We start from the raw sequence: 25,163 nt of genomic DNA, 5'->3' as shown, positions 1-25,163 counted from the left end.
GTCTAACCACCAGCTCAACCAAGTCTACCCGTCACCCCAAGCATGCGAAGACCGTCCAGGGAACCAGAAAACCATTTAACTCCATGCGATTGAATTTGAATGTGTAGGTGCAAGGTTAGCCTACTTCTGAACCCCAGAGCTATGCCCAGCATCCGGCTCGCCGACCCCTTGTCCTTGTCCTTGTCCAGTGCCTACGGTACCCCAGCCCAGAAAGCTCCAACCGCTCCTCGCACTCCCGGGACTCGGCTCACCAGCGGGCCCTCTTCTGCGTAAAGTACCCTCGTCCTCCTCAGCGCCGCTCTCGGCGTCGATCTTCTCAAAATCGACCTCGCTCCGGCTCTTACTGAGTCCGCTCCACACGCTGTGGCCGCTCGGCGGGCGCGAGCCCTCTTGTCCGTCTAGGCTCGTGCTGCCGGGGCGCAGGTCCTTCCTCGCCTGCTCCGCCGCCTTGCGCTCCTCGAGCTGCTTGGCCTCCTTGTCCAGGGCGCCCATCATGAACGCCAGCTTCTCCCTCTGCGCGGCGATGAAGTTGATCTTGTCCTCGGCCCCGCTTATGTTCTCGGGGATCAGGGTCGCCGTGGACGCCTCCTGGTTGCCCGAGGGCGGCGCGAAGCTGCTGGCCGCGGCACCAACGGCGCCGGCGAGCATGTTGTAGAAGTTGTTGTTGGACGTGTCGCTGTTGTTCGCTACCCATTGGGCGGCCGGCACGCTGAACCTAGCGAGTAGTGCTTGCGTGTATCCCTGGGGCGCGGCGGTGGCTCTGGTGTCCTCCTGCTCTTCCTCACGCGGCGGCATGCCCAGTACCTGGGTGCGCAGCAATTCAATGGCGCGCTTCAGGTAGGCCATGCCGGCGGCCTTGAGCCTATCGTGGGCGCTGGCGATGAAGTCCTCGATCACGGTCTCGTTCTCCTCGAGGTAGGGGTGCAGGTAAGCCTCGTATAGCACGCGCGCGCCCTGGGTCTGGGGCAGGACGAGGTAGAGCAGGAAGCCGAGGCGCATGTAGGCGTAGAAGGGCACCCACCAGAGGATGAACTCGGTCCAGGACTCGACGAGCAGGGCGCAGGAGAGGACGGACCAGTACATCAGCCATGGCGTCAGCTGCGCGGGGTCGGAGGTCTTGAGCGCCTTGTAGGAGGCGAAGAGGGGGAAGAGGAAGGATGCTACGGAGCTGTGGTCGTTCGCTGTTAGTACACGGCAGTGCTCATCTCATGATCTTCGTTTTCGCGGCACAAAGAACTGGGGGTTTAGTGGGACGTACGAGAGGAGCTTTGGGATGATGTCGAACATGGTGATTGGTAGGCCCGGTCTCGTCTCGATCGAAATTCGAAAAGGGGGAATAGTGGATAGCGACGAGTTCCTCGTAGGCTTCGGTTTAGGACGTTGGATTAGGATGGCTTGTCAAGTTGGGTCAGTCAGCCTCAGGGGGAGTTGTATTGGGGGTCGTAGGAACGGATTGATTAATCCCAGGAATTCGGGATGGCGGATTGTTGAAAGGAAAAGTTTCTTGACAAAGAAAGGTTTGCCGGAGTGCCGGCAAAGACTCGATGGAAAATCACCTCGAAGAGGGCTAGGTAAGATAAGATAAAATAATAAGGAAATAAGTTTCGAGGTTTAAGTTCTGCAGTCGGGCTAGAAATGTCGGCGACGCGCTTCTTGGCTTAAGTTTAAGCTAGAATCGTAAATGACGATTTATTAAAGAGATCACGGCGGATGACCCCGCCAAAGAACGTCACAAGCAGTAAGCAAATCACCTGCGCTACGCCGCACTTGGAGGTCTTGAATGGTACCTACCCGGTACAGGCGTTGATGCCTTAATTAGTCGCGCGGGGCTTGTAGCGGCTAGCTGTATTAGGTCTCCGCTGCAGGGAATAGCTCGGTATGAAGGCTTGCTGGGGCTTGTCATTTGCCTCGATTAGCCTGCTAAACCTGAACCGTGCATCGCTACACAGGGGCAACTCGGGACCTCGGGTTAAGGTTTATGTACTTACATTGTCTTAGTACTTCGTATTCAACTTCAACTTCCTTGATATCGTCTGAGATTCAGTTCAATAAGATTCAGAAACTTCAATAGTCGGATGAGCTTCGAGATGCTTGACAAGTTACAGACTCAAGCTATTAATATTCCCCAAATCTAAATAAACACGTTGCATTTTGAGACTCATCAGTCATTCTGCTGCCTTCCACTTTCTTCCCCTGAGCTGAGTTCTGGCATCTGTTTTGTCTGCCTAACCCGGCGCTCTTCCGACAAGATAAAAGACACTTGTTCTCATGCAGATATGGCCTCATATGTAAATCTAGCAATCTATTCACTTGAAAGTTGCGCAATCGTCATGAGACTGAGTTGTCTTTCCTATGAAACTATAGGCTGGTAAGTGAAGATTACCCCAGTATATATGCGCCCGAAAAATAGATTAAAGCAGCCCAATATCTGATCAAATTTTGCGGTCGACCGAAGGTGAACTTACACGTGGGTTACAGCTCATGACATAGCGACCAATGAAACGAGTTGACGGTCTAAGATAACTTTACTTGACCAAAACAATGCCTCGAGATTGATAAATAGGGATGAGAAGGGTGTGACAGTAACTCGAGGCTCCATAAGGCTGACTTACTTGTGGCGATATGTCCTCGTATTTTATCTCCAAGCTTGGTAGTTACCTGGATAGCTTGTGTTATGTGAGACTGTCTTACCTAAGTTCAAGCTTATGGCAGCACCTTTTTTATACTACGTGCTAGGGTGGGTGCTTATTAAACCAAGAAAATTGGAAGGCTAGGTAACAAAGAAGTTATATCTAGAAACATTATAAAGATGCGTCAGTAAACATCTAGCCTGAACGCAAATACCTAGGTAGTCTAGGTCAACCCCTATACCCACAGTGATTTTGGAATAGGGGCGCGTTAAGCGATATAGAAACTTTAGCACCATCGAAATTTCTTTCTACGAGAAGCGTCGGCTTCCGAACCCTTTAAAACTTTTATGCAACGATAAGTAATAGTGCAACTAAACTTGGAGAAATCTCAAATCTAGTAGGTTTGTGGGGCATTTGGATACGACTCAGTCTGACACTCACATACCTAAAAGGTTAGATTGTATGTAAGAAGCAATAACTTACATATAGGTACCTAACCTAGCTTAAAGTAGCTATCGTTGAAAAGAGGAGAAAAAAGATGCCCCATTACAGGTGTAACATGAAAGAATTTTTCATACAATAGGGGGTAGTAATAATGTGTTGACACCATTGGCTAAAGCGACTATATACCAAGCGGACATACAAGCTCGAGACCATATGCGTGTCATAGCTCCTATAAAATCGGTGTTGCACCAGGGCTTACTCTACAAACTTAAGAGATCCTATCGTCAAGAGATCCCTATTTTGGTAGCATAGACCAATGTTCAAGCAAGTTAGTGTGAATATAACGATATCTATGTCAGATATATTTTTCGTAAGGAGCGTGTCTACCTATGAATTCCAGTTACTAATACAAATTTTGAAAAAAAAAAAAAAGCCGGGTGATACATGAACTGATCCTTATCCTGTTGCCAAATGCCGTTTACTCCCCTTTCCCCTGGACAATGATTACATCCGAAGTCATTCCCAAGTCATCATATCCCGTAAGCTTTGAGCCGTAGTAGTCTAATCCACGGTTGGGGGCACTGGTGTCTACTTTGCCGAGAAGTCATCGCCGGGGTCGTTGTAAGAGAAAAAATCAGGCGGCGATACGTATGGCCCCGAACCACCACCACCTTGGCCTTGGCCCGATGAACCCCCATCTTGGTTGGGCGGCTGGTCCTTCTGAGGCAGCACCATATTAGTATCATGTCCATATTGACCTCTACAGGTTCATACCTTCGAAGACTCGCCGTCTTTCTTCGAGGATCCAGCATTACCTTTGTCCTTGTTAGCTATTGGGTTCTATATGTTTGCTAGGTTGCTCGTGAAGTCTTACTCCCTGATCCCCCTGAAGTTGAAGAGTCTGCTGGAGACATTCTCTGAGTCGGTCTTGTTGGTTTATTTAGATTTGTCGCTGTGGATTTGCTGGTGATGAGTATGTCTATTCTCGAGTCCATATCCGGCTTCATTCTCTTCTTATATGATATGTTCTAGTCCTCCTTACAAATATCCAGGACTTTTCTTCATCATCGGGAAAGCCTATTCTGCCCATATCTCGTGTCGTGGCGGAACCAGCTCGGTGTCTCTCGAGATGATCGATGCATGTGCCGATAGGCACACCGAGAGAATTTATCAGCATTTTTTGGGGTTCAAGTCATTAGATAGGATCTTAAGTTAATCAAGCCGCGTCAATCTGTGCCATCGCCATTTCCGCATATCGAAAGCGAGCGCCGAGGAATGACGTCCCTATTCGGAATCTTTCTCGCGGGCCGCCCCCTTGCCGCGCTAGCGGACCGGGTTCGCGATCGGGCTCGCAGATTGATATCATTTGCAGCAAGTCCCACTACCGGCAGGTACTGCGGTATCAGGCCAATTAATTAACACCCCCCAAAGTACCAATCCGTCACGTGAAGCAGTCCACTAGACTAAATCAGTATTAGTCCCTTCAATGAATGTAGGCGTAAGTATCTTTTTTTACCCCTGCGATTGCCAAGAAACTTAAAAATACTTAGGCCTGTGTTAACTAATACCCTCCATACCATAGTAGTGATGAGCCGCGGCGGGTGCTGGGCCCCATCCGCGCCTTTACAAATGTAGACTAGGGATGCGAGAGACTGAAATCACTAATCCCTTTTAAGCCGGCCCAACCGACGTATAATGCTACCGCATCTTCCTTAGGGCTGGCGATGCGACCCTACCGAATCTCAGCCCCTTTTCAATGTAGGTGCGTCACATTATGGGAAGGCTAAATGGCGTACATATATAAGCCGATCGACTACGTGCATGTTCCGTTGCACCGCATCGAATGTCAACTAAACATAGTAACATCTCATCTCTTAGCTAAGGACAGCTTGCGTCAGATCTGATACCCGTGTTACTATCAGTTACCCGGATTGTCATCTACTCATTGGCTTAGGAGGCGCGTGTCCACGCGATAGCGCGCCTATGCGCTTAGGACAAAACGTCTTTCTTGAGGCTTAGAGAGTACGCCGTACTCCACGTTTTATGTTTCTATTCAGTATCTTCATCTCTTCCATGGTGCCTTGCCCTAAAATTGGGATGTGGGGGTACTATCCGACGCCAAAAGAGGATACGGCTTACTAAATCCATCATGCCATTGTTTCGACTATAGGGCACTAATCCATGAGTATATCTGGACTTCCTCTCCTTCTAAGACACGAGAAAACGTGTACATCGGGCCGTATCGAGAGGCTTCGTTATAGGGTCTGCTAATATAAAATTGGAGTATAGAAATTTATAAGAAGTGATGTTCTTCATTACGTATTTTCCTTCCTATAGGGGCCACAGATGACGTGGAATCCTCGGGGGAGCCCGAGGGAACGGATCTCGGAAATACCTAGGTGATGCATGTAACTTCGTGGTTACATCTAGGAAGCGCGGTGCATTCGCCTAGACGCGATGCCCTTCTACGGCGTCGTGTACAACCTCTCACAGGCGCAAATTATCGCCACAATGCAACCGTCGTAGGGAGGACGGACTATGCGAGAATTTGGAGGCAGCAGGGAAGATATCCAATGCAACGCCGGATCCGCCTTCGGTGGATGTCGTGATGCCGATCACAAGATTATGACAAACCGTATACTAACCATTCAGTTCGAATTTCTCGCAAAGAGGACCGAATAGATTAATACGCCTGAATATACTGACCGACCTATGCTCGGGCTTTTAAAGATATGGAGCGTTCACATGTCAGCAGTCATATCCCAGCAAGCCACCAAGTCAAGCAACACAAGGTAAGAGGACTCAGATAGACCCGTATTACTACGCTAGGTACGTAGCCCCTTTCCAAATATACTAGGTAGATTTTTCGGATTGCATTCAACTTCAACCCACCTGCTACATTTAAAACAAGACGACCCAAGGCTGTAGCCGTTGAAGACGAGGTATTTGCGTCCTGTTCGGTGCACTGCCAAAGTATCTTGGGACTTTGAAGGCTATAATGTGGTATATTTGAGGCAGAGTCTCCAGAGGCGGCGGTAGGCTCCTTGCTGCCCGGACGGGTACGGGGTGTCTTTCTTGTTCCAGTTTAGGCCTTCCTCTATGGGAATGAGACGAATGTCGCTCGCTTCATCGCTAGATGATGAGAGAAGATGTGCGAGTGAGTTTCGCAACTTAGTGAAGGAGAAGTAACGCGTGACGTGTTCCTGGATGGGGTGGAAGGTAGGGAGACACGCGCTCAAGACCCCAACATTGGTCTCGATGATGGTCCAGTAATAGACTTGCGCAAATATCCCTGAAACTTTTATGTCAGTATCTCATGACAACAGTGCCGTTGGGTTATCAACTAATCAACGTACAGGTGGTGTCGGCTTCAGGAGACGCCTCGAGCACCTCGTAGACCTTAGTTAAATAGTGGATTCGAATAAGGCCGACGACGCTGACTAGGCCACCGAGAAGGAAGATGCATATGATCATGGTTTTCCGGGTTATAGACATCTGTAGCTGCCAAACTTTGTGGATAGGTAGGAGGAGGACTAGGACTAGCATACAAGTAAGTCGTGGTCCGGGGGACTCGGTTTAGTGTCCCTGATAGGTATGCTTACAATCTGCTGCGACATCTGTCGCTAAGGCAATAGTGAAGAGCGCCGCTTGGTCCACACAAGTAAACTCGAGTTCAAAGTCCCACTGTGAGGCAATTGGCATGCATGAGACTGGGATATTAGTCTAGTAATAGAGGGGTACCATCGCAAAGGAAAGACATACACATGAGCGCAAATGTAAAGGATATGGTCCAGGCAATATTGAAACCAACTAGAATCCAGGAAATTTTCTGGAACCTTGGAGTCGTAAAAATACGCTTATACATTAGGATAACACTAATCTTAGTGAAGCCCACTGCCGGCCATGTCAGGAGCTCGAGTGCGTACGTCGTCTGCATTATATACACTCAGTCACCATCGTATGAATCCACTATATGCAATGCCGAACCTACCTTGCCAAAAACGATGATGGCCTCGGGATTGAGAGGGTTCCCATCACCATCGTATTGTGCATGGGTTCCAAGACCGCCAATTTGAGTCACTGATGATTCACGACTTGTCAAGATATTCGCGGACAGAGGAGATCATGTTGTAGCTCACTAATGAGGATGTCTATTGTGACACCAATTTCTAGTATTTTTAACCACCATCTATTAGAGAAAGTGAACACCAATGACGCTAGAAAGAAGGATATCGTACTAAGGCTATGACGATAGTCCAGTCATCGGATCCCAACTTCTGGCCTTTTGATACGCCGAACCTGAAACCGGAGTACAACGGCCATGATGGCAAGAATTGGGAAGGCAATACCTACCTACCTAGGCCCCAAATCGTCGGTTGTTGAGTGTCAGCCATAATAGCGTGCGTGAAATAGGGCTACAGAAGTCTCTTTCAAAAGTGAGCAGAAAGTTGCACAAGGAAAGCAGCAACAGTAGATGCGCATAGTAGAGACGGCGGGCCATTTGACTTAAACCGCCAAAGCCTCAAAACGTTTCTACATTTTACTTCAATTAGAATAACGAGTTCAAGAACGCGACCCATAGTGCATTGCTTATACCGTTCAATAGAGGTTTAAAAGCGCCTTCGATTGAATATAATAAAGGTATAGAATAATAAGTTTTAATTTGTAATGGGGTTCAACAAGGGCTGAACGAAGGCTCAACGACAGCTGAGCAATAGCTAAACCTATACAAGCCATACAAGAACAAAATTATATCAATTAATTCAGCAATTAAAGAGCTTCATTTTAATATACGTTGTATTATATTAAATAATTTAAATAAATAATTATAAGTGCTTGTTATTGGTATTGTTGCTTAAAGTGCGATAGATTTAATTGGTTAAAATCAATCATTATAAATACGTACTATAACCCCTTATAGTTATAGGGCCTAATAGCGCTAAGCCCCCTAATAATACAAGGCCTACACCGAAAAAAATACAGTATCAATACAGTGCTAATACAATAATTATATATTATAATTAAAAATTTTGAGGCTTTTTGGCGGTTTAGCTCATTTGGCGCACCGTCGGAGATTCTGCTCTTGGCAGTGGGGATCTACGCGGCAGCACTCCCACTTAAAGGGACGCTGCCGCACTAATGATATGTTGCTCTGAAATGAATGGGCGCTTGATACTAGGTACTAGGTAAGTACTAGGTAAGTACTAAGTAAGTACTAGGCAGTGTTGTGGCGCCCTAACACAGCATGGACCGTCCCATACCTACTAGGTAGGTAGGTAGGTACATATCAGGTACATATATAGAGGTGCATCCCTTGAGTGACCGATCTGTTGGTAGATCTATGGACTGCGAGCCTTCCCGTCTGAGTGGGGGCCAGGTGTAACATACCTGGGTACCTAGGTAGGTATTAATTAAAAGCCCTCTTTCCAACTTGCATTAGCTTATTTGTAACTTTACACGAATTTCTTTCTTCATAATCGCAAAAGCAAATGCCGCAGAGCTTCTGCCTACCTCGGCCATGTTTCTAGAGACAATTATGCTCGTAGGAGCTGTGTGGGCAGTCGCCAGCATCTTCGACAGCCTTTCCCAGTCTTCAGCTGGCTTGCCAAGGGTTGGAACAAGTCCCGGACCTTTCTCCCTTTACATGTGGTGGGCTCGATGGAAGTGGTATAAGCGTGGTCACGAAGATGTGATAGAGGCCTATAAACAGGTATGGGAACGTGGTAATCGAGGGTCTGTAAGCTGACCTACTGATCGTGACCTGAGCATAGTCCAAACATACGAACTATGTTATCCAGACATTGATGGGCGATACCGTCGTGCTTGCACCTAAGTTCCTCAATGAGCTTAATATGCTCCCGGAGTCTAAGCTCAGCTCCACTGCAGCCTTGGTGGATAGCGTAATGGGTCAATATTGCGGCGTGGATCTTCTCTTGCGCGACCACTTGACCTCTGATATCTGCAGGGGCCCGTTAACGAGAAATCTACGTAAGGCTGTCAAAAATATGATATAAGACCTCCTTGATACTGATTGTGTAGCAATATTCCTACCCCAGATGGCAGAGGAGCTTCATGCGGTCATGAATGAGCAATTAAGCCAGCGGGAACCTGAGAGTGAGTCGTCTGATGAAGCGCTTTGTTGAGCATGAAAATGACTTTGGTTGAATGACTAGTATCTTGTGTCGCTTATGACTTCTTGTTTTCCTTCATTCATCGCATTTCATCCTTAGTCTTCGTTGGCAAATCATACTGCCACAGCTCGATTTGGTATGCAACCCCCGAAGCCTTTCCCGTATTTTCGGATTTATCATCTAGAGTTAAAGACACGCTCCATATAACACCTTAAAGTAGACACGCTTCAATCGTTATAGCTGTATCTACCTATCTTCCGTAATGACTAATTCCTAGAGCTGCGAAGGACGAGTGCTGTCACAAACTTACCTATCGATGTCGAAATCACAAAATTCCTCCTGTTGCCATTCCCGGCATTTCTTCGATGCTATATTGCACCTCTAATTCCGCAGCGAAACCGCATCTTCCGTCAGCGTGCTGCCGTGCGAGACCTTCTCTTTCCCCAATCGGAACCAATAGAAGCCAAACAGGAGCCAAGTGTAATGAAGCTTTTCATTGAAAGTGGAAAGGACAAAGATGCAGACAGTATTACTGCCAGACTTCTACTCTTGACGGCGGCCGCAGTAAGATTACATAAGCTGAGACAAATAAAACCTCGAGACTAATTGTGCAACAGCTCCATACGTCTTCCATGGCAATTACACATGCCATCTTCGATCTTTGCACTATGCCAGAATACATAGAACTTTTGCGATGCGAAGCGCAAATAGCGCTTGCTCAAGACAATGGTCAATGGCACCTTTCGACTATCAAGAAGCTTCGTCGGCTGGACAGTTTCCTGAAAGAGTCGCAACGTATGAATCAGTCCACGTTCCGTAAGCAACGCATACATAATCTATTAGTGAAATTGCCCTTTGCTGACTGCTTGATCGTATAGTTGGTTTTGATCGCAAGGTTATGTCTCCCATTGAGCTGTCTGATGGAAAGACTGTGCTCCAACACGGAGCTTCAATCGTCATCCCCGGAGGACCCATGTCACGCGACCCATCATTCTATGTGAATCCCCAGCATTTCGATGGTCTTCGCTTCTATCGCCAATACGAAGATGCCAATGTCAGGTCTAAGACCAGTATGCAACAGGACTATACAGGCATTGAACCAGGCAATCTCTCATGGGGCAATGGCAGGTTCACATGCCCAGGACGATGGTATGGAGCCGCAATGATTAAACTGATCATAGCGAACTTACTACTCAACTACGACATTTCGTTTCCTCCTGGGCAGACAGAACGACCGCCGAATACGAAGTACGACACGGAGGTACACCCGAACTTTGAACAGAAAATCGTCCTGAGGAAGAGGAGGGATGAGTGATTACTCTCACCGGCATTTGTAAATTGCTTAATGATATGAATTTTGGGCGGAAAATTTGAACCATGAGCCTCGTCTCTTGATCGACGCGTACACTAATCAGATACCAATGACCCTGGAGGTGTATAGGTACATGCACTATATTTTACCTACCTACGAGGTACCTAATTACGTGGACTTTTGTACGTGTGATATATCTCAGGAAAGCTCTTCCTGTTGCACTGAATTCTTTGTAAAGCCGTGAAGTCTACCGTACACGCGAGTTGTAATTAATATCCGCCAGTGTATCAGGGCACGCGCAAATATACGTTATGAATGTCCAGAGCCCATCCCGCCGAATCTATGCGAAAGCATTCGTCTGTTTATCGCACCATTCCACGAATTTTGCTGCAATACCTGTCCCACCCTCGGATTTGCTCTTCATTGAACTTTCGACTTCTGCAGGGAGACTCCCGAACCTACCCCAAGGATAGATATATGCGCCGCTCTTCTCAGGCGTTAGTTCAGGGGTAAGAGCCGCCCACAGCTCCGTATAAGCGCCATAGACCGGCGGATAGACTAAGAACGTTTCCTGCGATCACAATATATCAGAAGACGTCCTAATGACAGTTGCAGATCGCAGCCAAAAAAGCAATCGTAGCAGCTTACCGTAACCCAACGACCGAAGCCAGCCCAATGTCGCTGCAGCCCCGTACGTAGATTACCTGGGTTGAAAGCCGCATGCACCACGCCCGTATGAGGCGTCGCCTTGGAGAACTCTCGCGCCATAAAGACGTTGCCCGCCTTTGTCTGACTGTAGTTATTGCTAACACCTTGATCGGTGGGTCGACCATCATCATCGATGATGATCCCCTGCGGTGTTGGTAGGGCCACGTGTAAAGCGATAGAAGCAGCCCACAGGACACGCACACTAGCCGTCGGCGAAGAGGAGGCAGTTTTTGTAAGAAGAGGGAGGAGTAGTTGGTAGAGAAGGTAGGGCCCTAGACAATTGGTGCCTACCTGTAGCTCGTTCCCCTGTGCATCCGTGCTACCTTCAGGAGGATACATGACCTATGAACCCCCAGAGCCCGTTAGATGGGAAAACATTTACTAGAAAATGAGAATCGAAGAAGCTTACACCAGCATTGTTCACGAGAACATCGAGGCGCTGTTGCTGAGCAGTGAAAGAATCGACTGCGGGCTTGATGGTGGAGAGGTCGGAGAGATCGAGATGTAAAAGCTCGAGGCGACCTTCACTTCTAGGCGCTGCCTCCTTGATACGCGATATTGCCTCCTGGGCTTTGGGTACGGAGCGGCCTGCTATCCAAACAGTCGCATTGTGAAGATAGAGAATCCTGCATAGTTCGTACCCTACTCCAGAATAGCCACCCGTCACAATGAAGACCTGTTACAGTTGAGCGCGTGCGCCGATGACATAGAAAGCTGGAGGGCTGGGGAGAGTGACGCGACATACTCGGCCTTTCTGGTCGGGACAATTATCTTCCGTGAGACGCGCGGCTGGGATGAAGTAGAACTGGCTGAATACATTGCCCATGATGTTGGTTTAAGTGGGATGTCAGAAATACAGATTAATCAGTTCGGTTTGTCTTCTTTAACTTCCTCTCCAGTCTCAAATTGCCGCCGATCCGCAATTTATGACCTGTCACACAATTACGAGGACATAGGAACATGGATGCGCGTGTCTTTATTAGCGCATCACAACCAACTCATCGAAAATACCTAGGTAGCGTTGGAAGGCTAATAAACCTCCTTGAGCCAGCATTAAGTTGTTCACGCCTTCTCCCTACCTACATAGTATGCATTATCAATCGGATCATCGATGGGATTGTTGTTGGTTCCAACACAAGCTTTTTAGGGTTCTTCGATCCATGTAACCCCATCCGAATACGGTAATGATATTCGGGCCTGGCGGTATCACGTTTCAGCCTCATATAAGGCTTACTTCGAATAGGTATTCTTTACATCCACGCCCCCCTAAATGTGGCTTAGCGGCCTTGTGACACGTGAAAAGCAGCGTGAGAAGTGCTCATAAAAGAATGATGCCCCGTTAACAGTGCCTGGGCCAATTTACCAATTACCTAGTCACGGGTTATTCCTTTTTGTGAACATCCATGATCATTTGAATATAACCTAAGTAAATACAATTTGCGCCTATAACTTTAGAGAGGAGATGATATGATTGCTGCTTAGAAATCCACGGGTATAAACATCACAACTCAGCATACTACTCTACTGTCACCCTATTCAGATCTTAATAGTCCGCTCGTGATACAACATCATCCATTCAGCATCATTGTCGATACTTTCGTTATCAAATACCGATACGTCGCAGTCGTCGTAGTCCTCTACCTCCACAATCGAATCGTCGTCAATTTCTGGAACTTCCTCGATGGACTGGACGCTTTCATCCTCCGAGAATTCATCTTCGTCCTTAGCATCATTTTCAGGGGGCATTGGCCGGTTGTCGTAAAGGGGGCCAATGTTTTTGAAACTGTGCTCCGGATCGTGTAGAGTAGATACGTGACTGTAGCATTTGAAACAAAACTGAACACGTTTATCATGGCACTCTATACACTTCCATTCAAGTCCGATGATCTCCTAGGCGGTTGATTGATTCTTGTTAGCGTATCAATTCTCGTATCGAGTAATTCTCATCCGATAATACGTACCATGTCACAACTCGTGCAACTGGAGAACTTGCGGTGTGAAGGGAGGGACCTATGGAAATCATTTTCCCATACCTCCATTCTCCCATCGGCTGTTTTCCGCGTTAGTTTCCTCGGGATGAGAAGTGCTGGTACATCAGGCGCCTCCCGCCAGTTCCAAAATCTTGCTAGCTTTAGGGCCGACCATTCAGTCCCGTAACCACGCCCACGACACCATATATCAGCTCCAACCCTCGTTAACATCCTAACCGACCATTCTTTGCCTGAACGCGCCGCCCACATGAGAGGAGTCCAGCCGTCTTTATCCGGAACGTTTATGTCGACCTCGTAATCGAGAATATACTCTAAACAATCTGGAGAATGACCAGCAGCAAAGTGAATCGGCCTGCGCCCATAGTGATCTTCGACATTGATATCGGCTCCGGCCTCGACGAGCGTCTCGAGAGCATGGCTACAAAGCCCAATCGCGGCGATATGAACCGCTCGGCGGCCTTCCTCATCAACTACATCAAGGTCGGCCTTACGGCTGATGAGAAATTTCAATACCTCTGAATCGCGAGACATATTGCGAGTATTGAATGCCGTAGCTTCGATGATAGGGTATCTTGAACGGCCATCGCTGGCATTGACGTCGAACCGAAGTTCATCCACAAGATAACGTATCAAGTCTACGCTTAGGTCCCCAAAAGAACCTCTCCTAAGAGCGACAAGGAGCAAGGATTCCCCGAATCCATCGTTAGAGGTTGAAAGATTCGCTTTAGCTTCAACCAGCAAGTTCAAGATCTCGAGGGAGTGGTTATAACAAGCTAATTGTGGAAGGTTGCCAGCATAGTTGTCCTGTAACTTGACATTGACATCGGTATTTAGGCTGATAAGGTACTCCACCGCAGCGACATTTCTGTTGCAGACGGCCACTGCTAAGGGAGTGTAGCCGTCGTTATTTTTGGTATCCGTCGGAACCCCTGCTTCAGCCAGGAGCTTGATTATAGGTAGAGGCGTAGACTCGCCTATCCCATGCAGCAAAGTACAGCCATCCTCATCTCTATAATCTTTAGTGCCTTCGTACGACAAATAATGTTGTATTTGCTCCTCTTCGCTCTCAAAGTGGTCAGGGACCTTCATGCCGAGGTGTTTGAGAGACGCGAACTCCTGGTTTTTGAAGGATATGAACCTCGCACATTCTGAACCCTTGAGCTTGACAACATCGTCTTGGATTAAGCCGTCGTTATTATTGACGATGTCCAAATCTAGTTTAGGATCATCTTGGTTGTGGTGGTCGTTGACCTGAGAGTCACATCGTGCTGCCATTATACCGATATATTCAGCTTTACAGTAAATATCGCAATTGGTATGTATGAATTATCTTTGCATGAACTCATTCGGATTTTAGGCTTGAATGGCGACCGTACGCAAAACGGTATAAGACGGGTATGTATCATGAACTAGCTTGACGTATGTGATTCCATAATTCCTAGATTCGATGTTGTTTTACAGTATGTGGGCTTTCCACGAAATGATGTGTAATCCACTATCAGGCAAGCCGATCTTGAACACAGGATTCAGCTGAGGAAGGGGGTGCGTACGTTCGGGCAGCGGTCGGAAAACATACATAATTTCTTGGATCAGGAGTAGCAAAAGGCGGTGAGACAGAATGGGCCGGAGAATATCGCTGATTTGAGTAAAATGGTACCAACACGTCAGTGACGAAAAGCTGCAAGGGTCGCCTCCAATAGTGAAGTAACTGATCCCAGGTAGATAAGAAACAAAACGATGTATTGAGCCTAGAGCAGCCCCAGAAATTGAATTTGCGGTTCCAACTTAGAGGAGTCCACGTTCGTATCCTAGACGCTGATGGTGTATATTTCCATCACGTAGCCCCTTTTTATTGGACTAACCGTAGTTAAGACGTTTGAGGTTTCGCACTTGATTGGCGAAGAGTTAACAATTTATGCTGGATTGAATGGGACGAGTAGATATCAAAACTTGGGCCCAAAAAGAGGGCAACTTTGAGGTGATTGAAGAGCTTGGTGAGGCCAGAGTATCCCTAGGTAGTAAGGAAATTGGACACTAGGTCTGATTGAATCCAAATCCGACTGATCTTAAAATACCTACATAGGCCTATGCCAATGAAGATTAAATTTGATTGGCCGAAACTACTATTAGGCTAGGGTGAATTTGTTTTCAGTGGATTCTCTTAGATCTCGCAAGTTGAAGGGACAAGGGGGTATACCGTATGAATACCTACCTAAGTACCTAGGAACTACAATACAGAATGTCATATTCCTCTCCAGGGGCCACTACCTAGGGCATGGTTTCTAGTACCATGGCTGATTTTCAAAACCAACCCAATAGCTCCTGTTATACATGGTCTGCTGAGTATAGCTAGGAAAGGCCTACTCGGAGAATCAATGAGTTCTACACACAATCAATGAAAACGGAAGAAGGCAATGGGCTTCTATTTGTTAACACGTTGTTTTCTGCATGCTAATGCTTAGAGGTTACTAGTAACGGAGAAACCAAGTTTGGAAGAATGATAATTACACACATAGAATAAATAGGAGGAATTCTTAAAACTTAGCAAGACGAAGGAGAGCTTATGGGCATTTAAGGCGGTGAGATTGGCAGAATACTTTCTTTTAACCTCCCATCGCTCACTCAGCCCACTATTTCTGCTGATTCAACCAATCAAACCTCCTGATTCAACATCGTCGAATACCCCTTTTTTTGAGCAAGGATTCTTGGTTGCGGATTTATTGTAGCAGTTTTGTTACCAAGAATAAACGCACTTTAATTACCATTGATTACAATTATATCACAATTCATGTGTAAATAAGTTTCTACAATTCAATGAATTCCAGTGCTACTACTAACAGTACTTCCTATCTATTCAACTCACGATGAAAGCTATGTAGGCAATCATAATGGATAGGTACTTTCCCTGTGTGTGTTGGGTGGAAGGGTAAGTTAGGTTCACTTAGATAGATATGTCAATCTCGATTTCAAGTATTCCTTCTTGGGAGAGGTCTGCAAGACAATCATCTTTCCATTATCACGGTGTCGAGGATGTTAGTTCAATGGAAATGCCGCCAATTCTTTAGATGAATCATTTGGTTTTATCATTAAGAGGGACCTTATCGGTTGTGAACCTACTTATTGTCCACAACGCACATGTAACCAGTTCCAACTCTCAATTCCCTATTAATCCCAAGCAATGTAGCAAAGTACCTATATCGATCTAGGGAGAGAAGGCCCTTCAATTGGCCAAGTATGTGAAGTTAGCCAGCCCACCCTATTGGTCCTCCGCGTAGATGAAGCTATCGCAGAGGACATCCGAGTAAGAGGGAATTGTCTAGAAAAATGTCAGACCATCTCACTTTATAATATTGGAAAGCATGGAGAACTTACAGAGAAGGCTGGTTAAGGCATATAGATCATAATGCGCCCTTAATTTCCACATGGGCTATCCTTTCCTAGGTACCTCTAAGGCTGTGAAGCATTCAGCGCTTCGATTGTATGCCGGCGGAGATGACGAGCCACGCTCTCCGTCATGGTGTACTCCTTTCCATAGCCCGAGAAATGGCATATATACGCGCCTTTGGGATCTTCTCCGGATGCCTGGGCATTGTGGGCCTTCAGGTGCGCATTCAGTCCCTTATCAGTCCACATGGGATATCCTTTCCATGGTACCCATATTTAGGACTGTGAAGCGTTCAGCGCTCCGATAATATGTCGACGGAGATGACGTGCGACAATCTCTGCCATAGTGCAGACCTTTCCACATCCTGGGAAATTGCAGGTCAACATATTCTGCGGATCCCCGTTGGATGCAAGCGTGTTATGTTCCTTGAGATGTTTGTTCAACTCTCTTTCGCTCGAGAATGTTAACGAGCAACCAGGCCAGTAGCACTTCGTGCCAATGTGCACAGATTGGCTGTGCTGGCGATATGTGGCCTTGGTCTTGAAGACCTTGTTGCATTGTGGACACTGTAAGTCCGGGTTGAATTGGGGGGCTTGTGCTGCCTCTTGGACTTGGTCAGGGGCATCTATCGGGTTGATTAGTCATTAAATATTGCCGTTTCATTTTGAGGAGATTTACGTACCGACATCAGCTGCATTACCTTGTTCGCGCACATTGACTAGTATATTCCACATTTGGTTAACTTGCTCCGGAGAGAATGGTGTCCCAGGCCTGAGAATGTAGGCACCTGGGTTAGGCACATCAATCCCAAATGTCTCGTGCATGAGCCTGATTACTAGATTTGTGTGGTGCGCAAAGAGGCCATTGCTTGCTTCGGATGATCCAGATGATGAGCTAGACAATGAAGGGGAGGGTGAGGGAGGTGAGGCTGGTAAATGATTGCCAGAAGATACTGATTCTGATTCTGACGATGACATTATGGTTCGCGTCTATTATTGCATCGTATCAATTAGTAAATCTCTCTTGATAACGCGATAACATGGACGTCGACATAACATAGAAAAATAAATAATACATACGGATTGTATCGTAGGTGAAAGTAAGTGAATTATCAAACGAGACTTGTCGTTATGCCGTGAGAAAGAAGAGAAATTTGTGATTGTTAGAGAGTTGGTTATTGGGGGAAATCGTCGTTTAGATTTTGATTTAGGTCCCAGGGATATATATAGGTTTCCCAACTGACACGGCTCGTCACCTACCATTCTAAATTATTCCCCGAATGATCATAGCGTCGAGAATGTAGAGTCTAATAATCATGGGTAATGGCAAGAGCCACGGCCTAGATACCAATCATTAAGGAACAATGCAGCTGGCAGACCTGGTTTGCATCTGGCTTCGGCTGTGACACAGTTATGACGCAGCTGCCAACCCAGGGTCTCAGCTGTCGGCCAGCAGATGGCCAGTACGGCAACAAGGCTGACGATGATAATTACTGCCCCCTTTACTAGAACGTTAGGATCTATCCAACCATTTCATAATAAGCTAACGCTTCTTGATGACTTACATTATAATAGTTATAGTAATTGTAATTAGGTAAATAAAATTATGCAACTATTCGAATTGCTTTTTATATCGGTCGTCCAAGCGAATGATGTTGTTATATACTGGTATGTATTAGAGCGTGGTTCAGGCCAAAAGTTTGGACTATGTGCTGATGAGTCAGAACCGTATGAAATGAAATGGTTTGTACCGTGTGACTTTTTCCTTCAGTGACTAAGCTGGCTGAATTATAGCGGCTAGCCACCAAAATATAGTGAATAGATTACTAATAGGTCCCAGCTTGAAAGTCTTAGCCTGAAAAGAATACAGTATCCCCATTCACTGCCTATTCGATTACGCACTGGGCAAGGGACGTAGTCCAACCTTCCGACCCAAAGCTTCGAACAACATCAATATCACATGCTACCCAGTGCGATATGTATCATTCTAGCCGCCAGCTTCTACCCACAGAATCTTACCTATACAAACACTCCTTCCATCATATACTAGTAGGTAGAGAACGAATGCGTTTTCTTCCAAGGCTATCACGTAAAAGGCACTGTGTGAAGCCATCGCCACTTACGAAATCCTGTATGTAGTTGTAACATGGTCAAAGAAGAAAGAAATATTGCGTAAGCAGAAGGCCAAACCGTCATGTATTGTGTTTTAGAACAGCGTGTCATTTAGGAGACGAGGGATCTCTATGTAAATCACTTTTCCTCCTTTGCTCCACCTCCTTAGCTCATCTTTGATAGGCAGATACAAAATTCTCAGTTCCGTTCTTTGCTCGGATCTGGTGTCTACGAAGGTGGCGAGCCACCGACTCCTCCTTCGTGCATCTTGCGCCGCACCCGGGCCAGTGGCAGATCAGTTGTCCGTCTGGAACGCCCGCAGCCCGGAGGCCGTTGTGCCATTTGAGATGGCCGTTCATGTCTGCTTCGTTGTTGGCCTCATAGTTGCAGTCTTTCCAATAGCAGGTCGTGCCGATATGAACTTCCGTAAGATGCTGCGTGAGAGTCCTCTTTGACTTGAATGATTTGCTGCACTGGTCACACGCGAAATCGTCGTTGGGAGGCTGGATCTGATGCTGTGCAGCCGGAGAGGTCTGGGAAGTGGTTGCGGCGTCGGTGCTATTGTCACTATCGAGAGCAACTAAAGAATTGTTAATGTCATGGTGATATAAAATGGAAAATATGACACTAAAGGAGAGGTGGCCGAAAGGTAGTGTGGGTGGAATTCAATGTAGTTGTTCGGCTTTGAGGGCATTTAACGTACCTTGTGGCAGGGCAGCAGATGCTTCATGTTGCCTGCGTTCTTCGATGAGTGCTAAAACCCATTGGGTTTGCTCGGCAGTAAGAGGAGTAGGCGCTCGGGAGGTGTACGCATCTTCACCAGGGGGAACGATACCAGCTTCTTCGCACATCAGCGTGATCAAATTATCGACCCGGCGATGGCGGTAGGGGGGTGAGCGTGAAGTCATGGTATTTTAGATGCGGTAAAAGTCTACAATTTCATGTCAGCATCTTTGATAATGCATGGTCTATTATCATTTGAAACATGATTTGCGTGTAAAAAAAAAGAAAGAAAAAAGACGGGAGATGTGATTCTTACAGGTAATATGAACGTCGATTCGAGATGGGCGGTGTTGATGCGCGACGAAAGATAGGACTTTCCAATAATTAATCGAAATTTTTCCTTTGGTTGGTGGTTGTGGTAGATCTTGAATGAGTTCTTCTGTAAGAAATCATGGGAGAATTTGTGGATGGCAAAAGTAGAAGACGAAGAATTATATTGCACGATTTGAGTGGTGGTAAGGACAGTCCAGAAATTCTGCCGTTCGTTACCTGCCTATCTAGCAAATATTGTCGAGTTCGACACCGACCCTTGAATTTGACATGGCCAATGCACTACCTAGACAACGGAGAGCTTGGGTGCTACAAAATGAGGAGTGTTATCGTCGTAGAAGGCTACGAGAAGACGGTTCCCCATTCCACTATATCAACATATGAGTAAGACAAACCCGGACATCGTCCTTCATTTACATCCGTGGATAATCTAGCTCTTGTACAGCTTTAGCTACTACATTTCTTAGCGTCCATGAATATATTCCATGCTTACTTATATGACTGGCTACTGGATCGGCCATTGCGTACACTTTACAACATCTCGGGACATGGCATATCAGACATCCCAAAGGGACTTCACGGGCCGGCTTGTTCTTGTGCTTTTTTAAAATAGGTACTTATTCAACTGGCTTCCGGTGGCCACTTCAACCTCGCAATCGCCCCAAAAGTATCAAGTCCCAATGCGGACCTCTTCTTCGTGACGATGCGCTATCTTAGTATTGAATACCTTTTGACACTGGGCATAGAGGATTGCATTGTCTCCCGGCTCCACATTCTCGGGGTGGGCAGTGAAGATAGTTCAAAGATGACCATTATTGGTTATGTTAAGATTGGTATCGGCCCCTAAATTTATCACTAGGCTTTAATTAGAGACACTAGTAGGCGATGAAGTTAACAGTTGGCTGTCGAAGCTACCTTTGGCGCTGTTATATGAATGTCTCCAGAGAGTTGTTTTACTTGAGGCTAATGACTTATAAACCATTTGAAAGTCCTGTTGAGATCGTACCTAGCTAGAGCTGGCATTGCTGTATATTTATGACTGAAGGGATTATTCTAAGGGGCTTAAGACTATTTTTATATTTAATACTGGTGGAATTTATACACAGAATTGTACATGTCTTTCACATGGGTTTCCCTTTAATTTATAAGTACGTGGCTTTAAGAGTATGTAATTTAGAAAGAAAATATAAAACTCCTAAACATGAGACGAATAATCCGCATATGTTATATACCACGAGTATGAACGTTTGTCCTGTGTATAGAATGTTATTAATTAGACATTAATTATCTAAGGATGTGTAGTCATAACTATCTACATTATCCTTTCAGGAATGACGTTTAACGTTTGATGTAACTGAGCAAACTACTTGTTTATCGTATTAATAGTTGTTGTCCCTTTGGTCGGCATGATATTGCTGTATTCACAAAACCGTTGACTGTAACATTGGTGATAGCGAAGGCCCGTTAAGCCTATAAGTGTTGAGGCTCTTACGTGGATCTTGAAAGTCGTTTAACTAACTAGTAGTAAGCTTTTATGAGCGCCAGTGTAGCCCAGGGGCTGCGTACAGTTGCTCATTGTGGTGGAGTTGCAGTCTTGTGCCAACCAAGGAGATAAGTTAGAGTTCATCTAGTCACTCCTGATAACTATAGTGTCCAAATTAGTAATCCTTGATACCTCATACTCCTCTAGCCTCAACTCAAGCATCTCTCCAACAATGATCTACAATTGAAATCTTTCGAGTGGAAACTCATTATGAGTAGCCGGGTTGTCGGATTTAACGTCGTTGATCATGGGACTCCGTGATTCTGCCGCCAGTGCATACCCCGCACGGATACCTTGATCGGGATTGTGACATACCTTCGGCAGGTGTATGATTCGACTGAACACCAGATATGGGCTATTTGAACCCGGTTTAAATACGGCCGTCGCGGACTCAATGGAGCCTTGTCTTTCCATAAAACCGGCCTTGGCCCTTACGAACGTGTAAGTGATACTAGACAACTATCGAAGTAATACCAGTAAGACGACAAGTGGCATCATGCCGGGAGTTGTCCAGGAATCGCCCTTCAAGACCATCCAGGTCAAGGAGCTTCACCCTACTTTCGGGGCGGAAGTCAGCGGCGTCAACTTCCAAGATCTGTCCGAAGAGCAGTTCAAGGAAATCCTCGCGGCTATGGCCAAAGTGAATCAATCCCCCACTGAACAGGTCACAACATAACCCGAACCCCAGCTAACAACCAACAGTACGGATTCTGCGTCTTCCGCAACACGGGCCTAGACGACCCCGCACACGTCGAATTCTCCACGCGCTTCGGCGAACTAGACAACATCCGGCGGTACCTGGGCGGGGGCCGGCTACCGCGGTACTCGCTCTTCGAGCTCTTCGACGCGGGCAACATCGACGGCGAGACGGACACGATCCTGTCGCCGGACAGCGCGCGCGCGCACTCGAACCGCGGCAACGGGCTCTTCCACGCGGACTCGTCCTTCAACCCGCGGCGGGCCTCCTTCTCGCTCCTGCGCGCGTGCGAGCTGCCGCCGCCGGGCAACGGCGGCAACACCGACTTCGCGGACTCGCGGACCGCGTTCGACGAGCTGCCTCTCAACCTAAAAGAAGAATTGCTGGCGCGCGATTACGTGGGCGCGCACTCGATGGCGCATTCGCGGAAGCTCGGGTCGCCGGAGTTTTTCGCGGACGTGGATCCGGGCGCGGGGCCGATGCAGCGGCACCGCGTCGTGCAGAAGCACGAGCCGAGCGGGCGGATGAACTTGTACGTCGGCGCGCACATGCACCATATCGAGGACGCGGACGGGAAGGAGATACCGGGATCGTGGGACTTGGTGCAGAGGCTGAATGAGTTTGCTACGCAGAAGAAGTATACGACTACGGTGGAGTGGCATAATGTTAGCGACATGATTATCTGGGATAATCGGTGCGTCCTGCATCGGGCAGGGGGTGGGGCGTTTGAGGGGAAGTATAGGCGCGATTTGAGACGGACGACAGTCCATGACGATAGTCCGACGGCGTGGGGGTTCAACCCGAAGGATACCGTGTGGACAGGGTTTAATGCTCAGGCGAAGGCTAAGCACGCCGGTGCGGTAGGGGTATGAGAGCTGTTGCCAACATGATCGATAGCAATCCTGGGATATTCGACATTACTGTCTCCATAATGTTAATATATGGACTTTCGGAATTTGACTTGACGAATTGGTATTGGCTTGTCCGCCGTGTATCGTCACCTATACTGCTGTGTAGCTTTACGGCGGGGGGCGGATTGGTTCGGGGGCTTTCCCCACTACGGTTGTGCATAAGGTTAGGTTCACCGGCATCAATCACGTGGAAAATGAGTCATGCATGGCGGCGCTAGTCATTGTCATACAGATATCGGGGCCGATCCGGATTCAACTTCAAACTCTTGTATGGACAACGACGTACTTTAATAATTTCGTCAGAATATCGGGGAGATCGTGCCCAAGCGTGTATTCATCATGGTTCTCGAAACGACTCCTCGAAATTGGTATCGAGATGAGTATCTTATCTCAACTGAGCCGCTTCTAATTCAGATTGACGCCGTCAATGCGGCGATGAGCTCGGACTTGATGTGGTGGGCCAAGGGACTGCCGCGGGACGAGGCAAAAAGGGCACTTCACAACTCCTTGTGCCTTGGGGTATACGTGCTCCCTAAATCGACCTCGGAGATTGCTGGTATGTCTTTTTTTCAGGTCTATCCTGGCTCAAAAAATCCAACTCACATCAACAGGCCAAGGTACTCCCGTCCAAATTGGACTCGTGAGAATGGTGACCGATGATGTCACTTTCGCATACCTCACGGACGTGTATCTCCTCCCTGAATATCAGGGAAAAGGTCTCGGCAGCTGGATGATGGAATGTCTTAATGAAGTTATCAAGGGTTGGAACCACTTGCGACGGTTTATGTTGTTGACTAGCGATAAGATGTACCTCTATCGCAAGTACCTCGGTGTCAGGGACTGGAATGAGTGTAATACGACAGGCATCAATATCGGTTTGATCGAAGGGCCCGCATCATCGCATCCAAAACATAGCTGAAGCTGCGTCATAATCCTTTCTTTTAGTCTCTACTTGTCTTTCCATATGCTCCACCGAAGGCCTTCCTCATCTCTATCGCGCGTTTATAAGGAGGTGCCGTTGGAGGCTGGACCGGGTCAAGGGATACGTGGTCTGGTGGGAGTCGATATGAAGCATCGGAATCGAAGGCAGATAAATCGCCACAGGCAATAAATGGTGCAATCCACCTCACATCATTTTCATGTCTTTGGCGGAGATCCTCTAGCTTTACTTCGGTAATTCCATCTTGGTCTGTAGTCTGAACGACATCCGGAGCACTATTCCACGCCCCTGTTTCTGGGTTCTGTAAGATCGTAGTCGCCGTAATAGGTAAACTCTTTGAGTTCTGTTCTGTCATGTTTGACAGGCGAAAACCAACACCTAGGGGTTCCTCAAGGCTTGCTGAGAAACCCTTGGGAGGTTGGAAATTCAAGCATACGATGAATGCTTCGACGCTGCTTGCACGCGAAGATCTCGGCTTTGCAACATGAACCTTTTCGAAGAATATCTTGAGCTGAGCGTAGAGTACATCTACGTTTTTGCCCCTGAAGATCTTGGCAACGAACTTGCCACCAGGCTTCAAAACACATAAGGCTAAATTCAAAGCTGCAAAGAGAAGCTGAGACTGAACATAGATGTCTAAATCATGCAATCCAGTCACATCGGGCGCGCCGTCACTGAGTACTAGATCGACTGGATGAGCAGCTTGTTGAGACTTAGTTTTCGAATCGTATCCAGGATCCAATGCCTTCAGAAGCAATGGGACCGTGGCTGGGTGAGTAATATCAGCCCGAAGTGTGACAATCCCTGGCAACGGACTAATAGGCTGTAGGTCGATCGAAACAATCTTGACATCCTGTCGGGGTTTTAGTTCGGAGACTGGTGGCTTCGGTGCCAATGATTCCAATTCACTACCAGTATCCGCGTGGGGACCAAACAACCCCAACATCTGCTGTCTAAATTTCGCATCACGGTCCTGCCAGGCAGCTCTGCCGAACTTCTCTCCCTTGATCAGTACTCTGGAAAGAACTTGAGACCAACTTCCAGGCGCGGCACATAAATCCACTACACGAGTAACATTGGCGAAGAGGTCGAATTCTGAATTACGGTTAACACGCTTATTCCGTTACGCCTTTTCAGATAGGGGGGGCAAAAGACCTTCGTCAAGCTGTAAGAGCTTGAAAGCACTCCTTGCTCGCCATCCCTGCTCCTTAGCAAGCCTATAGTAGGCGTCACGCTTGTCTTTGGATGATTTCCCCATGCTTAATCTCCGAATTTCCGTGGCCGTGAAATCCACGTGAATTGTAAAT

At 47.1% G+C, this 25,163-nt stretch overlaps 10 protein-coding genes across 10 annotated transcripts; 3 read left to right on the top strand and 7 right to left on the bottom strand.

Annotated features, from left to right (window-relative positions):
* Window positions 1-113: 113 nt before the first annotated feature.
* On the bottom strand, window positions 114-1,735 carry F4807DRAFT_38265 (TB2/DP1, HVA22 family-domain-containing protein). The gene is made up of 3 exons (XM_047995801.1): window positions 1,557-1,735; window positions 1,259-1,394; window positions 114-1,168 (listed from the first exon to the last, which is right to left on the bottom strand). Exons 2-3 carry the CDS (start codon window positions 1,285-1,287, stop codon window positions 121-123), a joined length of 1,077 nt encoding a protein of 358 aa, XP_047855947.1. The 5' UTR covers window positions 1,288-1,394; window positions 1,557-1,735; the 3' UTR covers window positions 114-120.
* A 4,332-nt stretch (window positions 1,736-6,067) lies between these two features.
* F4807DRAFT_459003 (uncharacterized protein) lies at window positions 6,068-7,011 on the bottom strand (the record flags this gene model as incomplete). Its single annotated transcript, XM_048001294.1, has 4 exons — window positions 6,068-6,366; window positions 6,431-6,613; window positions 6,677-6,784; window positions 6,837-7,011. The coding sequence occupies 4 exons, from the start codon at window positions 7,009-7,011 to the stop codon at window positions 6,068-6,070; spliced, it is 765 nt and encodes a 254-aa protein (XP_047855946.1).
* A 1,420-nt stretch (window positions 7,012-8,431) lies between these two features.
* F4807DRAFT_38129 (cytochrome P450) lies at window positions 8,432-10,685 on the top strand. The gene is made up of 7 exons (XM_047995786.1): window positions 8,432-8,784; window positions 8,846-9,062; window positions 9,114-9,188; window positions 9,248-9,341; window positions 9,493-9,769; window positions 9,823-10,021; window positions 10,084-10,685. Exons 1-7 carry the CDS (start codon window positions 8,593-8,595, stop codon window positions 10,518-10,520), a joined length of 1,491 nt encoding a protein of 496 aa, XP_047855945.1. The 5' UTR covers window positions 8,432-8,592; the 3' UTR covers window positions 10,521-10,685.
* Window positions 10,671-12,348, bottom strand: F4807DRAFT_420348 (NAD(P)-binding protein). The gene is made up of 4 exons (XM_047997483.1): window positions 11,971-12,348; window positions 11,635-11,901; window positions 11,166-11,567; window positions 10,671-11,088 (listed from the first exon to the last, which is right to left on the bottom strand). The coding sequence occupies exons 1-4, from the start codon at window positions 12,049-12,051 to the stop codon at window positions 10,858-10,860; spliced, it is 981 nt and encodes a 326-aa protein (XP_047855944.1). The 5' UTR covers window positions 12,052-12,348; the 3' UTR covers window positions 10,671-10,857.
* Window positions 12,349-12,613: 265 nt separating this feature from the next.
* Window positions 12,614-14,840, bottom strand: F4807DRAFT_420347 (ankyrin repeat-containing domain protein). Its single transcript, XM_047997482.1, has 2 exons — window positions 13,187-14,840; window positions 12,614-13,115 (listed from the first exon to the last, which is right to left on the bottom strand). Exons 1-2 carry the CDS (start codon window positions 14,489-14,491, stop codon window positions 12,762-12,764), a joined length of 1,659 nt encoding a protein of 552 aa, XP_047855943.1. The 5' UTR covers window positions 14,492-14,840; the 3' UTR covers window positions 12,614-12,761.
* Window positions 14,841-16,637: 1,797 nt separating this feature from the next.
* F4807DRAFT_466689 (uncharacterized protein) lies at window positions 16,638-17,578 on the bottom strand (the record flags this gene model as incomplete). The annotated part of the gene is made up of 2 exons (XM_048002416.1): window positions 16,638-17,226; window positions 17,284-17,578. 2 exons carry the CDS (start codon window positions 17,576-17,578, stop codon window positions 16,877-16,879), a joined length of 645 nt encoding a protein of 214 aa, XP_047855942.1. The 3' UTR covers window positions 16,638-16,876.
* A 1,732-nt stretch (window positions 17,579-19,310) lies between these two features.
* F4807DRAFT_420344 (uncharacterized protein) lies at window positions 19,311-19,568 on the bottom strand. The gene has a single exon (XM_047997481.1). The coding sequence runs from the start codon at window positions 19,561-19,563 to the stop codon at window positions 19,378-19,380; it is 186 nt and encodes a 61-aa protein (XP_047855941.1). The 5' UTR covers window positions 19,564-19,568; the 3' UTR covers window positions 19,311-19,377.
* Window positions 19,569-21,427: 1,859 nt separating this feature from the next.
* F4807DRAFT_38072 (taurine catabolism dioxygenase) lies at window positions 21,428-23,066 on the top strand. Its single transcript, XM_047995781.1, has 2 exons — window positions 21,428-21,948; window positions 22,011-23,066. Exons 1-2 carry the CDS (start codon window positions 21,805-21,807, stop codon window positions 22,875-22,877), a joined length of 1,011 nt encoding a protein of 336 aa, XP_047855940.1. The 5' UTR covers window positions 21,428-21,804; the 3' UTR covers window positions 22,878-23,066.
* Window positions 23,067-23,846, top strand: F4807DRAFT_38073 (uncharacterized protein). Its single transcript, XM_047995782.1, has 2 exons — window positions 23,067-23,472; window positions 23,528-23,846. The coding sequence occupies exons 1-2, from the start codon at window positions 23,256-23,258 to the stop codon at window positions 23,833-23,835; spliced, it is 525 nt and encodes a 174-aa protein (XP_047855939.1). The 5' UTR covers window positions 23,067-23,255; the 3' UTR covers window positions 23,836-23,846.
* F4807DRAFT_38076 (FtsJ-domain-containing protein) lies at window positions 23,717-25,150 on the bottom strand. The gene is made up of 2 exons (XM_047995783.1): window positions 25,012-25,150; window positions 23,717-24,951 (listed from the first exon to the last, which is right to left on the bottom strand). Exons 1-2 carry the CDS (start codon window positions 25,112-25,114, stop codon window positions 23,858-23,860), a joined length of 1,197 nt encoding a protein of 398 aa, XP_047855938.1. The 5' UTR covers window positions 25,115-25,150; the 3' UTR covers window positions 23,717-23,857.
* Window positions 25,151-25,163: the final 13 nt, after the last annotated feature.

This window comes from Annulohypoxylon truncatum (assembly GCF_022578515.1).
Source record: "Annulohypoxylon truncatum strain CBS 140777 unplaced genomic scaffold F4807scaffold_10, whole genome shotgun sequence".
Lineage (NCBI taxonomy): Eukaryota > Fungi > Ascomycota > Sordariomycetes > Xylariales > Hypoxylaceae > Annulohypoxylon > Annulohypoxylon truncatum.
This window is presented reverse-complemented; position numbering and strand designations above follow the sequence as displayed.